At 52.4% G+C, this 15,324-nt stretch overlaps 12 protein-coding genes across 12 annotated transcripts; 11 read left to right on the forward strand and 1 right to left on the reverse strand.

Moving 5' to 3' along the window:
• Positions 1-63: 63 nt before the first annotated feature.
• On the forward strand, positions 64-483 carry DQ04_03251020 (hypothetical protein; the record flags this gene model as incomplete). Its single annotated transcript, XM_009312661.1, has 1 exon — positions 64-483. The coding sequence occupies one exon, from the start codon at positions 64-66 to the stop codon at positions 481-483; it is 420 nt and encodes a 139-aa protein (XP_009310936.1).
• A 223-nt stretch (positions 484-706) lies between these two features.
• DQ04_03251030 (preprotein translocase subunit YidC) lies at positions 707-2,020 on the forward strand (the record flags this gene model as incomplete). The annotated part of the gene is made up of 1 exon (XM_009312662.1): positions 707-2,020. One exon carries the CDS (start codon positions 707-709, stop codon positions 2,018-2,020), a length of 1,314 nt encoding a protein of 437 aa, XP_009310937.1.
• Positions 2,021-2,243: 223 nt separating this feature from the next.
• DQ04_03251040 (putative protein kinase) lies at positions 2,244-2,966 on the forward strand (the record flags this gene model as incomplete). The annotated part of the gene is made up of 1 exon (XM_009312663.1): positions 2,244-2,966. The coding sequence occupies one exon, from the start codon at positions 2,244-2,246 to the stop codon at positions 2,964-2,966; it is 723 nt and encodes a 240-aa protein (XP_009310938.1).
• Positions 2,967-3,199: 233 nt separating this feature from the next.
• Positions 3,200-3,418, forward strand: DQ04_03251050 (hypothetical protein; the record flags this gene model as incomplete). Its single annotated transcript, XM_009312664.1, has 1 exon — positions 3,200-3,418. The coding sequence occupies one exon, from the start codon at positions 3,200-3,202 to the stop codon at positions 3,416-3,418; it is 219 nt and encodes a 72-aa protein (XP_009310939.1).
• A 320-nt stretch (positions 3,419-3,738) lies between these two features.
• DQ04_03251060 (chaperone protein DnaJ) lies at positions 3,739-5,229 on the forward strand (the record flags this gene model as incomplete). The annotated part of the gene is made up of 1 exon (XM_009312665.1): positions 3,739-5,229. One exon carries the CDS (start codon positions 3,739-3,741, stop codon positions 5,227-5,229), a length of 1,491 nt encoding a protein of 496 aa, XP_009310940.1.
• A 410-nt stretch (positions 5,230-5,639) lies between these two features.
• On the forward strand, positions 5,640-5,978 carry DQ04_03251070 (rRNA-processing protein CGR1; the record flags this gene model as incomplete). The annotated part of the gene is made up of 1 exon (XM_009312666.1): positions 5,640-5,978. One exon carries the CDS (start codon positions 5,640-5,642, stop codon positions 5,976-5,978), a length of 339 nt encoding a protein of 112 aa, XP_009310941.1.
• A 328-nt stretch (positions 5,979-6,306) lies between these two features.
• DQ04_03251080 (putative dual specificity protein phosphatase) lies at positions 6,307-7,092 on the forward strand (the record flags this gene model as incomplete). Its single annotated transcript, XM_009312667.1, has 1 exon — positions 6,307-7,092. One exon carries the CDS (start codon positions 6,307-6,309, stop codon positions 7,090-7,092), a length of 786 nt encoding a protein of 261 aa, XP_009310942.1.
• Positions 7,093-7,657: 565 nt separating this feature from the next.
• Positions 7,658-8,989, forward strand: DQ04_03251090 (small nuclear RNA gene activation protein (SNAP) 50; the record flags this gene model as incomplete). Its single annotated transcript, XM_009312668.1, has 1 exon — positions 7,658-8,989. One exon carries the CDS (start codon positions 7,658-7,660, stop codon positions 8,987-8,989), a length of 1,332 nt encoding a protein of 443 aa, XP_009310943.1.
• A 365-nt stretch (positions 8,990-9,354) lies between these two features.
• Positions 9,355-11,007, forward strand: DQ04_03251100 (putative katanin; the record flags this gene model as incomplete). Its single annotated transcript, XM_009312669.1, has 1 exon — positions 9,355-11,007. The coding sequence occupies one exon, from the start codon at positions 9,355-9,357 to the stop codon at positions 11,005-11,007; it is 1,653 nt and encodes a 550-aa protein (XP_009310944.1).
• Positions 11,008-11,263: 256 nt separating this feature from the next.
• On the forward strand, positions 11,264-12,529 carry DQ04_03251110 (hypothetical protein; the record flags this gene model as incomplete). Its single annotated transcript, XM_009312670.1, has 1 exon — positions 11,264-12,529. The coding sequence occupies one exon, from the start codon at positions 11,264-11,266 to the stop codon at positions 12,527-12,529; it is 1,266 nt and encodes a 421-aa protein (XP_009310945.1).
• Positions 12,530-13,189: 660 nt separating this feature from the next.
• Positions 13,190-14,122, forward strand: DQ04_03251120 (hypothetical protein; the record flags this gene model as incomplete). Its single annotated transcript, XM_009312671.1, has 1 exon — positions 13,190-14,122. One exon carries the CDS (start codon positions 13,190-13,192, stop codon positions 14,120-14,122), a length of 933 nt encoding a protein of 310 aa, XP_009310946.1.
• Positions 14,123-14,385: 263 nt separating this feature from the next.
• Positions 14,386-14,940, reverse strand: DQ04_03251130 (hypothetical protein; the record flags this gene model as incomplete). The annotated part of the gene is made up of 1 exon (XM_009312672.1): positions 14,386-14,940. One exon carries the CDS (start codon positions 14,938-14,940, stop codon positions 14,386-14,388), a length of 555 nt encoding a protein of 184 aa, XP_009310947.1.
• Between the last annotated feature and the right edge of the window lie 384 nt (positions 14,941-15,324).

Raw genomic sequence — 15,324 nt, forward strand, 5'->3', positions numbered from 1 at the left:
TTTTTTTTTTTTTTTACTTTGCATTTCCGTTCTCTTACTTTGCACCGCAAGGAGTGAGTAGAAATGCTTGACGCGTCTGCGATCAACAGTTCCATGCACCACGCCGTGGGGAATGGTGTGGTGACGGCTTTTCTTCTTGACGAGAATGGTGTGCTGCTTTCCTCCGCGTCCGCCGACCCGGAGTACGTCCACACGAGGGAACGATCCATGATTCTTGCTGCGATAGGAAATGTGTGGCGCGCCTGCGCCCGTAATGACTTGGCTAAAAATAAGATTACGAATGAAGTGGAACCCGAGGCACTGGAGCAGGTTCTGATGGATTTCAGCAGCAAGAAGTTATGCGCCATGTCTGTTGGCGGGACGGCGATACTTTGCTTGGTGAGTAGCGGTCTAGAGATGGGCCTCCTCAAATTAAAAACGGCAGCACTCCAGAGACGACTGGATGAGTATTTGCGTCCCGTCCTTATGGTATCCTCCAGTTGAGTCACATGTGGTGCCAACACCTTGCTCTGCACCATACCCCGCTATACCCCCAGATTGCAAGTGAAGACGCTTTGAATGGAGAATACTCTGCCACTTTCACAAAAAAAAAACACTATTATACCCTACTCGAAAGTGCTTACTATCTTAGCTTCTGTTTGCTCGGATGTTACTTCTTCTCTTTTGCGCTGAGACCCCTTTACCATAGCACACGCATACAGCTCTCATGTGGAGTTTGAGGCGTGTCATTCCGCTGCGACGGGCGAAGTCCTGCCTGCCGCTTATAGTGACTCGGCGCACTGTCTCAACGGCTGGCTGGGATGGCGGAAGCAGTCGCAATGATCTTAACGGCGAGCCGAATACATACTATGACTATCTTGACAGCTTCTGGAATCGCCAGTGGTTTGGTGCCACGGAAAATTTGGTGCCGGTGCCTGAGTCCTCGCCCTTCGCAGAGGCCTTTGTCAGCTGCCAACAGGCGTTGGGAATCGATCCGGCGATTGCCATTCTTCTTTTCGGTGCACTCTGCCGACTCTCCACATTGTACTTTTCGCTCTACGGGGAACGTGCTTCAGAGCGGATGCGAAATGCGATGCGGCGCTTGAAAGCCCCACATGAGGCGTTTCAGCGCGTGTATTATCGTGAGGGGTCCACCGCGCTGGATATTCAACTCGCCGCTACGGCATTGAAAGGTGAGCGCCGGCGTATCTTTACAGAGGAGAAGACGTCTAATTTGCAATGTCTGTCGTCACTTCTAGGGACGCCTATAGTGCTGCTCGGACTCTTCCAAACGACGGCGCTGTGTGAGAATCCGAAGCTTGATGTAGGGACTTCCTCGTTCCTCTGGTGCATGGCATTGACGATGCCAGATCCATACGCGGTTTTCCCGATTGCCTTCTGTTGCCTGACACTGATGAACTTTGAGTTGTCCATCAGCAAGGAGCTTAAAACAGGCTGGATGTTGAACGCCATTTGGGGGGCCCGCCTTGGGTGTCTCTGTATCCTCCCAGCGGTAGTGCACATTCGTGCTGGTGTAGCCCTCTACTTTGTCGGAATGAGTTTAGTCGGCTTGCTTCAGCCCCTCTTGTTGCGCTCCGCAACGTTTCGCCAGTGGTTCAACTTGCCAACCAAGCAGGATGTGGAAAAGGCCACCGCCGCCGCAGATAATGATGAACTCCACGCGCGCATGTCGGTGCAGTTCCCGTACCTGACGCATCTGCTCAGCCCCGAGTCGGAGGAGAACACAGGCCTCCTAAAAGATGTGGCAGCGTCTCATTCGAGTCCCCGTCATGCTCACACCAATACCGCCGGCTACGCGAAGGGTATGAACCCACTCATGCGGGAAGAGCCACCACGTCCCACGTATGGGCGGTATAGTTCGTCTTCAGTCACAGGAGAAGGAGTGGAAGCTACGTCCTCAAAGAAGGGAGCTGATTTTGCGTCAGCAGGGTGGAAGGCGTCGCGGATAGAGTTTAGTGAAGAAGATTTCATCCCAGAGGTTGGCAACTTCGACAGCAGCAAGAGAAACGGAAAAAAATAGGCGGTTGGAGAGGGAGGGGAACATGGTGTTCGCTCTATGACGTTGCAGAGCAAGCATAGTGGTGTCGCTGGCAATGGCACGTCCAATAAATTGAATGCAAGTGAAAGGCGAAATCTTGTTTGGTTGATTGGTTAGTTGTTGTTGTTGTTGCTGTTGTTGTTGATGCCTTGGGCCACAAAGGTGTTCGTTTTCCGCCCTTCTGTAGTTCTAGGTATTTCAGTGTATGCCAGACCTTAGAATACGAAAGCATGCCATTTTTGTTGATGAGGTCGAGAAGGTTCGGCAAAGGATCAAGCATTTAGCCAGCTGGCCTTCGTCGCCGTTTCTTGTGGAGTACAAGGATGTGCAGATATCCCCGCGCCACCTTGTTGTTGCGATGGGTTCCACTGCTGACAGTGTTTTGGAGCCACTGCAGTGCCCAGCCACAGAGGAAGAGGCGCGCATCACTATGCGGGGAGTCCTGCGGGCACTCTACGCTCTGCACAGTCGCCATCTAGTACACGGGCATATACGTCTGGATACGTTTCGTGTTCACCGTCCTTCTGGGGTTATTCTCCTTGCACAGCACGTGCTTCCCATATATTTATTTGTACCTTCTAGTGATATAGGGCGTGAGGTGTGGCGCTGTTGTGCGCCAGAGATCAAGCGGAACTCAGCGTTTGACTATAGTGCCGACATATGGGCGGTGGGGGCAGTCTTCATGCAACTCATGGCACCACAGGGGAAGTTGTACGAAACGGAGGACTTGCTGGAGGTGGACGTCATATCGCCTGAGGTGATGCAGCTGAGTCCCTCCGCCGTGAGCTTTGCTGTGCAATGCCTGCAGGAGGATGCAGGCAATCGTCCCACCCTCGCAGAGTTGCTCGTGCACCCGTTCCTCATCGAGGAGGACGAGTGGACTGACAGCTGCGGCACCGAAAGTGATGACTTGGATGAGGAAAGGTGAAGGTGTACTCGTATCACTCAGACGCATATACGCACAATTTGCATATATACTCTCTTCTCTCTCCCTTTGTCATACCTCCTATGGGTATGGGTGCATCTATAAGGTCGTTGTGTTTGTCTGTGTTTCTTCTGTATGGTGTGTTTGTGGTTTTGTCCCCTCTTTTTTTCTGGTCATACATCCTCTCCTGTCGCCACACGTCCTTACACTTTACAGATGGTGTTGCCCACACGGCTATGATTGGCGTGGGCAGGCGTAGCACGGAGACCCCAAAGACGTTGCGGGAGCTCAGTGAAACCGTTGGAGTGGCGGTCGCACGTGAGGCTGCACACGATCGGCACCAGGATAGCAATGCTCCTTCTGAATTGCAACTGCGGCACATTCTCTTCATTTTGGCCTTCTTCGCGTTTGTGTGGTCAATCAAGATTCTTCTGCTCCGGAAACCAAGCAAGTGAGGTGCCCCGGTGCCGTGGAGCCGACCCCGCGATGTAAACGGTAATAGCTTTGCGCCACCCGCGCACACACACAAGGAGAGAGCTTTGAACATGCTTGGGTTATTCGTTTCGTTCGCTTGTGTCCTTTTTTTTTTTCTCATTTTTTTTTGTCTTTTTTTTTCCTTTTTTGTTTCCTCTTGCCGAATCGATTAAGAATCCGCAATTGAAAGTTGTGCGCCGACGAAAAGAAAGACCAGCGCAGCAGCACAAGACTTCCTTGGCCAAGAGAACAAATACACAAGAGCGAGCGTGCAAGGAAAGGAAGACAAAAACAGCGAAGAATGGTTAATAGCGGCATCGGTGGAAGCGATGAGAGTTTTATCTCATTCGCCTTCGCCATTGTTTCAGTAGTCATGATAATACTGTATATTCCGTGGTTAATCAGTCACGTACGGGGCACTTTTGAGTACTACACGTCGCCGCGGAAGAAGCGGAGCGGTCTGGTGAATCCACTAGTAGACATTTGGGACTCGCTGACATACATACCGCGCGTAATGATGCTCATTGCAGAAAACCCGGCGATGCTGCTGACGGGCGCGCGTGTCTGCTGGAGTGAGAAGGTTTTCTTCTTTCGCTGCGTGATGCCGAAGTTCCTCAAGTTCACCATCCGCCCCAAGATTCTGGTGCTCTGGCTTTGGGTGGTTCTGTTTTCCTCAGCAATGTATGTGACGCTGACGTTTGATGCCCACGCCGTTCTCGGCATCGCGCCCACTGCCACAACGAGCGAGATCAAGAAGGCGTACCGCGCACTCTCCAAGCGGTATCACCCTGACCACAACAAGACGGACGAGGCACGCGACATTTACATTAGTGTGCGTCGCGCCTACAAGGCCCTCGTGGATCGTGAGGCGTTTGAAGAGGAGGAGGCGAAGAATGTGCAGGAGTTCTCGGTGGGAATCGCGCTCCCTCGTTTCCTCACGTCGCGCGAGCATGACGGACTGGTACTCTTCGGTCTCCTTGGCATCCTCATCGGCTTGCCGGTGATCATCTGGTACAACTTCCGGGGCACGCAAAAGATCCCACATCTCTTGTGGCGTGTTCGCTTCGATAAGGAGCGGGTGGAGCGGTTTCTGAAGCACTTCGGCATACCCGAGGATCCGAAGTACGTGGAGAAGCGTGACTCGCGGCGTTCCATTCTGCGCGTGCTTGTTACACTGGGTATCCTACCGGACAACGCCAATGAAAGTATTGTGGCGTCATTTCCGCCCTTTCCGGAGTTCATCATGCGCTGTGTGGAGGCCGAGAAGAACATGTCCTTCCTCCAGAACTACTTCTCCCCTTCCGCCATTGAGACTCTGCACGAGTACATGGTGGTCAACGGTGTGCAGTTGCATGACGAATTCGTCGCCGCACACACGGACGCGGCTCCAGGCGATTCATCGTCGGAGCCGCATTTGGCTTCCCAGACGGAGTACAAGGCCCTCCGCTATCTCTTCTGGCAGCACACCGAGCAGGTGGACCAGGCACTGGAAGAATTGCTGGAGACGATGGGAGGAAGCCTCCCCAGCGCGCGTAAATTGTTGAACCTTCACGTGGAACTTTTTGATCTCCTCCGTTTGGTATTTGAAGGTGAAGGCAAACCAATTCGGCAGCACGTTCAAAAGCTTATTGCGATGCCACAGCGAGTCAGTGATATTGTAGACTCTCTTGAACCGGAGATCGAAACTGCCTACAAGCGATTCTATAAGAACTATCTGCAGCAGCAGCAGCAGAGCCAGCTTGGGAACAAGCACGAGCGCCGCGCTCTCAAGCTCAGCATGCGCAAGTTGTAGATGGAGATGTCTTTGCATTTGTGTTTCTGCAGATGGGCTTCATTAATAGTGTATACCTCCTGTGTAGGCATAACCGAGAGAAGGAATAAAAAAAAAGAAGAAAAAAAAAGGGGAACTGCAGGTGAGGAGTTGTGTGCGTTGTGTGCCGCTTTCTGTATTGTTTCCCCATCCCAACCTTTCCCAATCACTCAGCATAGCAGGTGCTGCGTTTTTTTTTTTTGCACGGAGGGTTCCTCATCCATGGATGTTCTGCTGTCACTCTGTGACCCTCTGTATTGTTTTTTATTGCTTTTTCCTGGTACCATCATTGTTGTTGTTATTGTTGTTATTATCATATGTTTTGTTGTTTCGTTGGACTATCTTCTTCTTTGACAGAAGGCCGCAGCGCACGCGCGTACAACACAACAACAATGGGGGGACTGGAGCAACGCAAGCTGCCGAAGCCGCAGCGCACGCCGAACCGTGCGTCCAGAGTGAGTGGGGCGAAAAAGAACCCCCGGGATCTGGAGAATAAGTTAAAGCGGCAGGAAAGCGCAAGGCGTGTGCGTGAGCTGTCACGAAAGCTGAAAGAAGACATTAACAACGAGGAGAAGCGTGTCCGGGAGGCGCGTAAGGCAAACTTCGCACGGAAGGAGGCAAATGAGAAGAAGAACATGGTGGTGCAGAAGATCAAGAATGACAAGGCTATACGCAAACTGAGCCCGAAGCACCGCAAGAAGGCCAGAATATTTATGCTGCACGAGTTGTGAAGGTCCTCCTCCTCTTTCCTGCTTGTTGAACTCTGTCGACACTCTTCTTTCTGGCAATTGGTACGCCATCCGTTTAAGTTGTATAAGTAACACGGTCGCTGTGGCATTTCACCGTATTGATATTGTTCGACTATAGGTGTTTTGTGTGGATCTTTTTCTTTTCTGGTTTGGTTGTTCGTCTCTCTCCTTTCCTTTGTGGGGGTGGGGGGTCTTCTTCGGTGTTATCACTTGGTGTGGGGAAAGGAAACGAGTCCCTCACCCCTCCTCCTGATTTCATTACATACTACCAAAGAGGACCCAGCCAGCTAGCAGAGTGTGAACATTGCGCATGGCAGCCCGCTCTTGCACTCCGCCACGTACCAGCACCTCTCCCGACGGCACGCCGTTCGTGTGCTACCACCGCCTCTCCGACTACCCACTGGAGCGCAGCTGCTCGCCGCCCACGCCAAAGCGCCAGCGTAACAGCTGGGGTTACCCCGCAAATGATTTAGGCACGGAGATGCGACCAAGCCAGCTGATGACGCCCAAGGCGTCCCGTGTGGAGTCACAACTGTCCCAAGCTGCACTCTGTACACCACAGACGATGCGCGAAGAGTTACAGCTTCGCGCGAACCTGGATGCGGAGTTGTCGCTTGTTAGATTGGACCGCGCTTGGCGTCCAGGGCCGTCTGTGACGCCACTCGTAGATGGTCTCTACGTTGGGGGCCTGCCAGATGAGGAGACGTTGGAGTACCTGCGGCGTGAGGGCATCGACACCATTATTAACTGCTGTGCAGGAGAGTACGAGACCCGTGAATGCGAGCAGGCAGAATTCAAGGTACATAGTATCTGTGCGGAAGATCAGAGTGATTACTTGATACTGTACCACTGCTATGACCGTTTTGCGGAAATCGTTAACGAGGCGAGGCGGGCTAGCCGCCGTGTCTTTGTTCATTGCATCGCAGGCATCAACCGCAGTGTGACGCTCTGCATTGCATACATCATGCAGCATTACCACATGGACCCTGTCAGTTGTGTGCGGTTCATTCGGGCGCGGGGACGGACAGACATTTTGCGCAATGTCGCTTTTCGTCACCAATTAGTAGACTTTTACCTCAACACGCCATCGACGTAAAAATTCGTCGAATGTCGTGTTTGCAATTTTGTTTTTTTCTTCACTAGCCTTTCTTCAACAGAGAACGCTGACTCTCAGGAGGCGGTGGAAAATGTCGTTTGTTCATGCAGAGAAGATAAAAGGAAAAGAAGAATGAAGAGGATGCTACGTTCAGTGTTAGATTCCTTTATGCACCAGGGTGGCATCTCTCCTCTATGCCGCACCAGCAGACAATATGTATGGAGAAGAAAAGGCAAAGCACGAAGAAAAATGTGGACAAGGTCACTTCCCCTGTATGTTTCTGAATCGCTCCTTTACATCCTATTTGAGGAGGAGTAAACGGAAGGGAAAGGATCCGAAAGTGTGCTGAGTCATTGGGGTCGCATTGAGCCGCTGCTTGCGATTGCTCCAATGGATATCTCTTATGTGCTGTCTTTGTGTGTTTCTTCCTCGTTTTTTTTTTTGGCTTAAGTTCTTGTGAGCAAGCAAGAACGCTTGCACAAGGCTACCCAGAGTTGTGAAGAACGAGTAGCGGCGGCTGTGGGCAGGCGGTTGGCCTTGACGATAGCTTGGGGGTGGTATTGTGATGCCGCCGGGAGAAGCGCTAGATCCGTTCGCTGTTGTGGTTGACGCCAGCCAGGAGACCTCCCTCGCCAGCATTTCAACCCAAACGGCGGTGTCCCTCGTGGACCTCCGCCGCCTCAACCCTGGCTTGGCCACACATGCCTTCGCAGAGCCGCTTCCTGCCGGGACAGTCGTGCACATGCCGCCGGTTTTGGCACAGCGAGGAAATCCGTATGGCAGCTACTTCACTATCGGCTCCATGGAGGAGGCATTGAGGGCACTCGACGCGAAGCTAGACATGCTGGTAAGGCAGGAGAAGTCACCCCTGCCGGAGTTGCCCGCACGCAAGGTACTCTCAAAGACGGAGCGAATTGTAACTGTAGTTCGGGAGGAAAGCGAACGACAGCTCGCGCGCATCAAGGAAGAGTACGCGGAGTGTGGAAATCGACCGAACCTCCTTCAGTTTCTCGTAGATGTAGAGCCAGTGAAGCAGCTGCGGGAGGCGGTGGAGCAAGATTATGACGGAAACCGGCTCCAGCTTCGGGCTCTGGACAGCGCGAACCATGAGACTTTCAGCAAGCCGTTGCGTCATCAAGAGAACGCTGTAACGAGGAGTTCGCGCCATATTGTACGGGACACATCGGAGGACTTCTGTCTGCAGGAACACTCGCACCAATGGGAGTTCACATTTCTCGCCCCAGAGTCGTCACTTGAGGTGCAGGACTCATGGGCCGTGCTCTCCTGTCAAACTCTGGGGGCACTCCTTGACACCTTTGAGTGTCGCAATTGTCTTCCGGTTAACATGTCCAAGAACGCGTTCTTGTTTATTGGTGGGACATTTTACGTCGACAACCGCCACGCCAGTGTGGAGGGCGAGAATTATGAGGACTTGACAGCCGCGATTCGGCACTTCAGGCCTCTGCAAGGGAAAGACGCCGCTTGCGGGGAAAATGCCGCATTTGGCCGCTGCCCCGTAAAGTACGTTTCTCAGACCACCTTCGCCGACCTTGATGTAAGGCTCGGAGAGTTCGGTGTTCTTCGCCACCTTGGCTGGTGCAACCACTACTTTTACCTGAGCTCGGTGGAAAGCTTGCGTGGCCTCGGGTACCGTTGTCGCGAGAAGGGCGCCTATCCATACCGCGTCATGAAGGCACCGACTCGAGTTGTGCGGTGCCGCATGTGCCGGCAGTTTCCTGCCACCATAGCCTGCTACAACGATGAGCTGTCTCCTGACAGTCCGTGTCCATACTGCGTGCCCTGCTTTGAGCTGCTGCACGCAACGGATGAGGGCACTATCAAGGAGGACAATTTTATCGCCATTAAGCTCCCAGATGGAAAGTATTTCACGCTGTGATGGAAGAAGTATATATATTTTTGTCATTTGAGAGCTACATGGTTGCAATGTGTCGTGGGAGTGTCTCTGCACAGTTCTCCTGGGGAGATCAAGAGTATTCTTATTGTTTGTTTGTTTGTTTCATCGCGAGTGAGCTCGATGTTCATAAGAATGGGTGCTGATGAGGCTTGGTTTTTCTTTTGAACTGCATTTTTTTTTTTGGTCTTCCTTCCTCCATCTTATACCTTGCACATGGATTATATTCCAATATGCGCACACACACTTAGAAGGGGCTAACAGAAGCAGACAGCAAGAAAAATTGTGTGTAAGTGTGTGTGTGTTATTGGCATTGTTTTTTGTTGTTTTCTTGTTAGACGAAGAGTGGGATGATCACCACCTCTGCGCTGCAACTTCCTTGTCAAGTGTATTGCTCAAGGTTCAGTCCGAACCGTGCCCAGCAGCTAGTAGGCCTTGGTGGAAAAGATGGCGCAATCTATGTGTATCCATTCGGAGACTATCCCCGTATTGCGCGTTTAGAGAGCGAGCCGTCTCCTTTGACAGCTCTTGCCTTTGATCCGCAGCAACGCCGTGTTGTGGGTGGAAACGACAACGGCAGTGTGCGGCTTTGGGACGTCGGCACGGAGAAGTTCATCCGGTCCTTTGGGAACGGTCATAAATCCACAGTGACAGGTGTAGATTACCACCGCTACACAGACTTTATCGCCACATGCTCGCGGGACAAAAGTCTTCGCATTTGGGATACGCGAAAGAAAACTTGTCTGCAGTCGTACAAGGGAGCGACGTCGCCCCTGTGCGCCACGGAATTTTCCCCGAACGGTCGCTGGGCAGCTAGCGGGTGTGCCGAGGGCGTCGTCCGTTTATATGACTTGGTGTCAGGGAAGGAACTGAATGAATTCCGCGCCCACACGGGGGCTGTTACATCCATACAATTCCACCCTGAGCAGTACTACATGGCGGTGGGCAGTAGTGACGGTTCCGTCTCTTTGTGGGAACTGGAAAACTTCACAAAAGTTTACCAAAGCAGCCCTCTCGACACACCCATAGACGCAGTGCATTTATTTGGCAAAAAGATGCTTGTGGCGGCTGACCACGTCCTGCGCGTGTACGACTTTACTTTGATGAGCGACAGCACAGCGTGCTCTATTGAATCCCCGTGGAATATCATCGGTGACTTGAGTTTTTCTTCAGTCACTGATGAAGCGTTGTTTGTAGAGTTCAGCGGCGCGACGGCTCGTATGGGGCGACTCTCCCTTAGTCAATGCTCTGACGCTTCTCCACAGCTGCCACCGTCTCCCCCTACTACCCCCACTGTTGTTACCGCAACTGCCATGGCAGCACCACCATTCTTGCGTTCTGCCCCCGAAGAAAAAAACACTAAGGCAACAGGGAGTCTGCCTATCCAGATATTGCATCCGAATCCACAAAAGGTGCCTCTTGTGCGTGACTCTGTCACGCCCTTGGCAGGGTCAAGTAATTCGCTGACGACTGACTTGCTAAAGTCAAGTGCGTCAATGCTGTCTGTTTTGCAGCGACGGCTGACACACATTCGCGTGGTTCGTTCTCTCTGGGTGCGCGACCCTCAGCAAGCTTTGGAATATCTTGAGCAGCTATGCGCTGATCAATCGGAATGCGGAGTCGTGGCTGATTTTCTAGTCGCGATGCAAAACATGCGCATGAAGGAGCGCATCAACGTGAGCAACCTACCTGGCTTACTCAACGTCCTCGGTTACGCCCTCAAAAGTGAACAGGAATCACTTCTTTTGGCGGCCTTAAAAGTTGTTCGAAGTATGAACAGCAGGTTCCGCGCCAAGATGGACGAGGCTCGTCGCTTCGCAGCATCCTTCAAGAATGTGGATGCCAAAACCCCGGAAACTATTATGCAGCAGTACTACGAATTAAGCGCAAGGTTTGAGAATCTTGCCGTCCTCGTGTACGAACTCCAAGGACGAAAGGGACAGGTTGGCGAGGAGGCCTGTGAGGTGTTGGATGAGCTCCCAGCCGTTACAAGAGTGAGGTAGAGTATTCTGTTGGGTAGTGTATGATGCAAACAAGGAGAATATTGTGTGTTTGGCTCTTTGGACGGGGTCGTGTTTGTGTTGCTCTATGCGCGTGATAATGAGCTTTGTGTCGTTTTTGGACGCTGTTGAAACAACTGCATATGCAGCTGTCACTTTTGGTGGTGATGATGATAATGATGATGATTTTCTTGGTTTGTTGGAGGCACATCGTAATGGTCTCTTTTTATGTGATTGAACTTTGTTAACAGATTTGAAGATGAGCGAGACATGTACACAGCTAAACCAATGGTGCCACGATCATCCCAGCGTGCACAAAGAACTGGAAGCACTCCGAGAGGCTGTGAAGGAGGCCCTCACAGAGGCACGGCGGTCCAGCTCCTTTTGTCAGAAGATACAGCACAATATCAGTGAATTTGTCCGCTCTGATAAGCTAACGCGGAAGCAAGGTGATGAGGCGCTTGACAATGTTAAACTCCTTCGCTTGACCATGAACTCCGTTGATGAACGGTTATTGTCGTTCGGAAATTCCATCATTGGGAAAGTTCAGGAAGAGGTCCGTGATAACACTCATAAGGACCTTTCGGCGAAGCTGGACGTTTGTCTTGTCCAACTTGAGAAAATTGAAGCCCAACAACGGGAGCATGAGGGGAAACTGGAGGCGCTCGTGGCGGAGGCCGCGCACCGGCAGAGTTCAATGCGAAAGCAGATGAAGGGGTACGCCGTGAAAGTGGGTGCCAGCCTCCGCGCATTGGAAGCGGGGTTGCGATCTCAGCCACTGGCTGCCTGGCGGCACCCCGATGGGCCAGGGGGCGCGGCAGCAACAGGAATTGGGGCGGGGCTTCTAGATGTGGGGCGCGAGGTGGTGAATGTCCTGTCCGCTCTCTCCGGTCGACTTGAGGCGGAACGGCGAGTGTACGAAGAGGAACGACAGCGGTGGCTCCTGTTGATGCAGCGGGTAGTTGAGAAGATACGTGACCTGGGCGACCGAAACGAAGCGCTTGAGGTGGAGGTGCGAGAGCTACGACGCGTACCGGTGAGATGCCCTGTGGACTGCCACGAGTCCATCGGACGTGTTGCTGTTGAGCTTGAAGGCAAGTGTGGTATCGTTAATTCAGTTCCCGCTCTGGGGGATGTTATTCACTACAATGGCAGCGGCTGTGGTTCGTGCATATCCACGCAGACGGATTTCCACATGCAAAGTCAGCTTGATGAACTCAGGAATGAGCTTGATCGAATGGGTCTGGCTGTGCGAGAACTACATGCGGAACGTGATCAGCACCAGTACGCATTGCGCGAAAATGAGGGGAGAATAGTGGCGCTTCGACGATCCCAAGAGAATCTGGAATCGTTATTGAGAGCCATGTGGTCATGGATGCAACGTGCGCAAAATGAGTTACGCAACTGCAGGAACGAGCCTCAAGAAATCCTAGGCGATGAAAAAGGGACCCGAAAACATCCTGTGGTTTCCGAAAAGAATGGAGTTCAGCAAATGTACTGGCCGAAGACAACATCTGCACTATAGTTCATAGTGGGGGTACAGTTATTCTGCGAATGAATCCGCTATTTGCTCTGGTTCAGTGTCCTCCAGTTTGTGGCTTGCGTAGGCGCAGCAGCGTGTCCGACGGGCGCATAGCATGAGGGCGTATTCTTGTATTAACGATCTGCCTAGGGACCCCGGTAAAGAGTTGCGCATGCCCCACGGGCAACGGGAAAACTTGCAAGGGTGCGCAGTGGGCGCACCGTGAGTGAAAATTTAAGTTAGTTTGTGTTGTTTGCTTTTGGCGATTTTTTTTCTTTTTGCTAGCCGCTATTTTGTTTTTCTCCTTGCCCTACTTACTGTGGGGGGGGGGGCTGCTACAAAACAGGGGGTTCCTCTTGGTTCTCTGTTTGTATTCCCGCCCCACCCCACCCCCAACAGCCTGCATGACGGTATGCCTGTGTGTGGAGACAGCGCGGAGAAACGCAAGAGCTGCCTGCACCACCCGCTGCCACAACCATCACCGCCATTGACCGACTTCACTCACCCACTGATCTCACAGTTACATTCTGTGGTTTTGTTTCCTTGTCTCTGCTCATTTTTTTGTTTTTGGTTCGTGCACCCTGGCCGCTGCTAAACTGCGCACGCATACACAAACACACCTAAAGGAAACAGGAGAAATAAGGGAAAGGAAAAACAAAAAGGATGGCTTTTTCCCGAGCAGAGCGAAATCGACTGCTGCGCGACAGGGAATTCCTGCCCCCGTTGGCTGAGAGTCCATTCGGCCCTTTTCCGCCGGGTCACGGTGTGAAGAACGAGGTGACGGTTATCAAACGCTGCGGAGCCCCCAGCGCGTCCAAGAAGAAGCCGGCAACGATGCACAAGCAGCAGGATGCAGCAGCAGCGAGCGACCTACCACCCAAGCAAACTCTTCTCGGACACACCGGAACGGGCGGCATGACCTACAGCACTTTCAAGGGAAGAGGCGAATCATCGACGTCGCTCCATGACGGGCGCTTTGGCGATCCCAAAGGTCCAGGAAAGGCGGGCGCCTTCAAGAAGCAGCGCATCCCACCTACGGAATTTCGCAGTCACTACGAGCGTGGTGACCTGCCGCTATCAATCCAGCAGGCCGCAACACGCTCGCTTTTGTGGCGTGTGAATGTGGCCACATTGGACTACCATCACTTCCTGCCGATTTTCTTTGATGGCCTCCGTGAGCTTGAAGAGCCATATCGGTTTGTTGCGCTCCAAGGGTGTTACGATCTGCTCGAGAAGGGTGGGCCGAAGATTCTGCCGACCATTCCGCAGCTCATTGTGCCCATAAAGAGCGCACTCAACACACGGCATCCAACCGTGATAGTGAGCGTTCTAAAGGTGATACAAAAGCTCGTTCTGAGCGCCGAATATGTTGGACAGGCGCTGGTACCGTACTACCGACAAATACTCCCTATATTCAACCTTTACAAGAATCGAAGCAAAAACTTAGGCGATCGCATCGATTTCTCCCAGATGAAGCGGCAGAATATCAGTGAACTGGTGGACGAAACCCTAGTTTTGCTTGAACGGTACGGCGGTGAAGATGCCTACATAAACATAAAGTACATGGTTCCGACGTATGAGTCAGGCATCCTCTGACGCGCCCCACCCACCCCCCTCGGCGGCGCGCATGTATTCCCCCATGTAGAAAGTGTGTGAATTTTTCGTTTGGAATGGTCTGTGACTTACTTTCTTCCAAGGAGAGAAGGAGGGGACGAGTAAAATATTATTGTTTTCAACGCGTGCTTTGTTTCGCACTTCTTCGCACATAGGGGAAGCCCATTTGCCAAGAAAAAAGGAATCGAAGATTTTCCTTTGCAGTTAATTTAAAACCTAAAAGGAAGAGCTGAAAGCGTCCTTAATCACCCGCCTCCCGCGCTTCCCTTCGCTAGGTCAAGTGCTTTTACGTCCTGACCTCTGGAAATGCCGTCCGCAGGATTGTTCCGCGAGGCCACGTAACGCCACGCAGCACCCACCTTGAGGTCCCACAGTGCCCTGTTGATGGCCGTCGCTTCTCGCACGAGCGCTTCCGAGTGTGCGTTGCTTGTTGTCATTATGTGCGCCACGGCTGCGCTATCTCCACAGATATGCAAAGGCCCCTCGAGTTGGCGGCGTAAGGCCCGTAAGGCCAGGTGAACCGCGCGAGCTTCCGCTTGGAAAATCATGTGGGGCGCTTTGTTCCAAGCGCCGCCGGCGATCAATTCTTCCCCTGGACCGTCAAACAATAAGGCGCTCGCGGCCAACGTGGCGGAAGTTGATGCCTGGCGTGGGGAACAAACCGGTCCATTGTCCAGTAATTCCCCTAGCCGTTGCTGGGCCAGGCGGATGGTATACAGGGGACGGCCCGCCGCGCCCCGACTTAACGATACCGTCTGCGAAATATGATTAAAGCGAACCCCTACGAAATCATATTTCATGACAAGAACGTTGCTACCCGCCAGCTGTTGCGCAGCACTGGCTTATATTCTTCGATATGCATTTTCCCCACTGACCAACTACAAGGGGCGATATCCTATTTATGCGCGTGTTATCAATCCACACGTGAATCCGAATTTCGAACGGGGCTGCACACAGTGCCTCTACAATCTCAGGGTTCTCCGCCAAAACTCCCATGATGGTGTGCAGTGCCTCAGGGGGGTGTATTTGTGCCCCATTGGATGGCGAGTTAGTTCTAAGAGCTCAACGGGTTCGGTCCGGTACCGTAAATTTGCTCGTACGGCTTTTGTTAAAGGGACTTGGAAAAACGAAGCCTTTAAATACAACAGGGTGACCGTTTCATCAAAGCTGCACTCAGATACGGG

Source organism: Trypanosoma grayi (assembly GCF_000691245.1).
Source record: "Trypanosoma grayi strain ANR4 Tgr_325_V1, whole genome shotgun sequence".
NCBI lineage: Eukaryota > Euglenozoa > Kinetoplastea > Trypanosomatida > Trypanosomatidae > Trypanosoma > Trypanosoma grayi.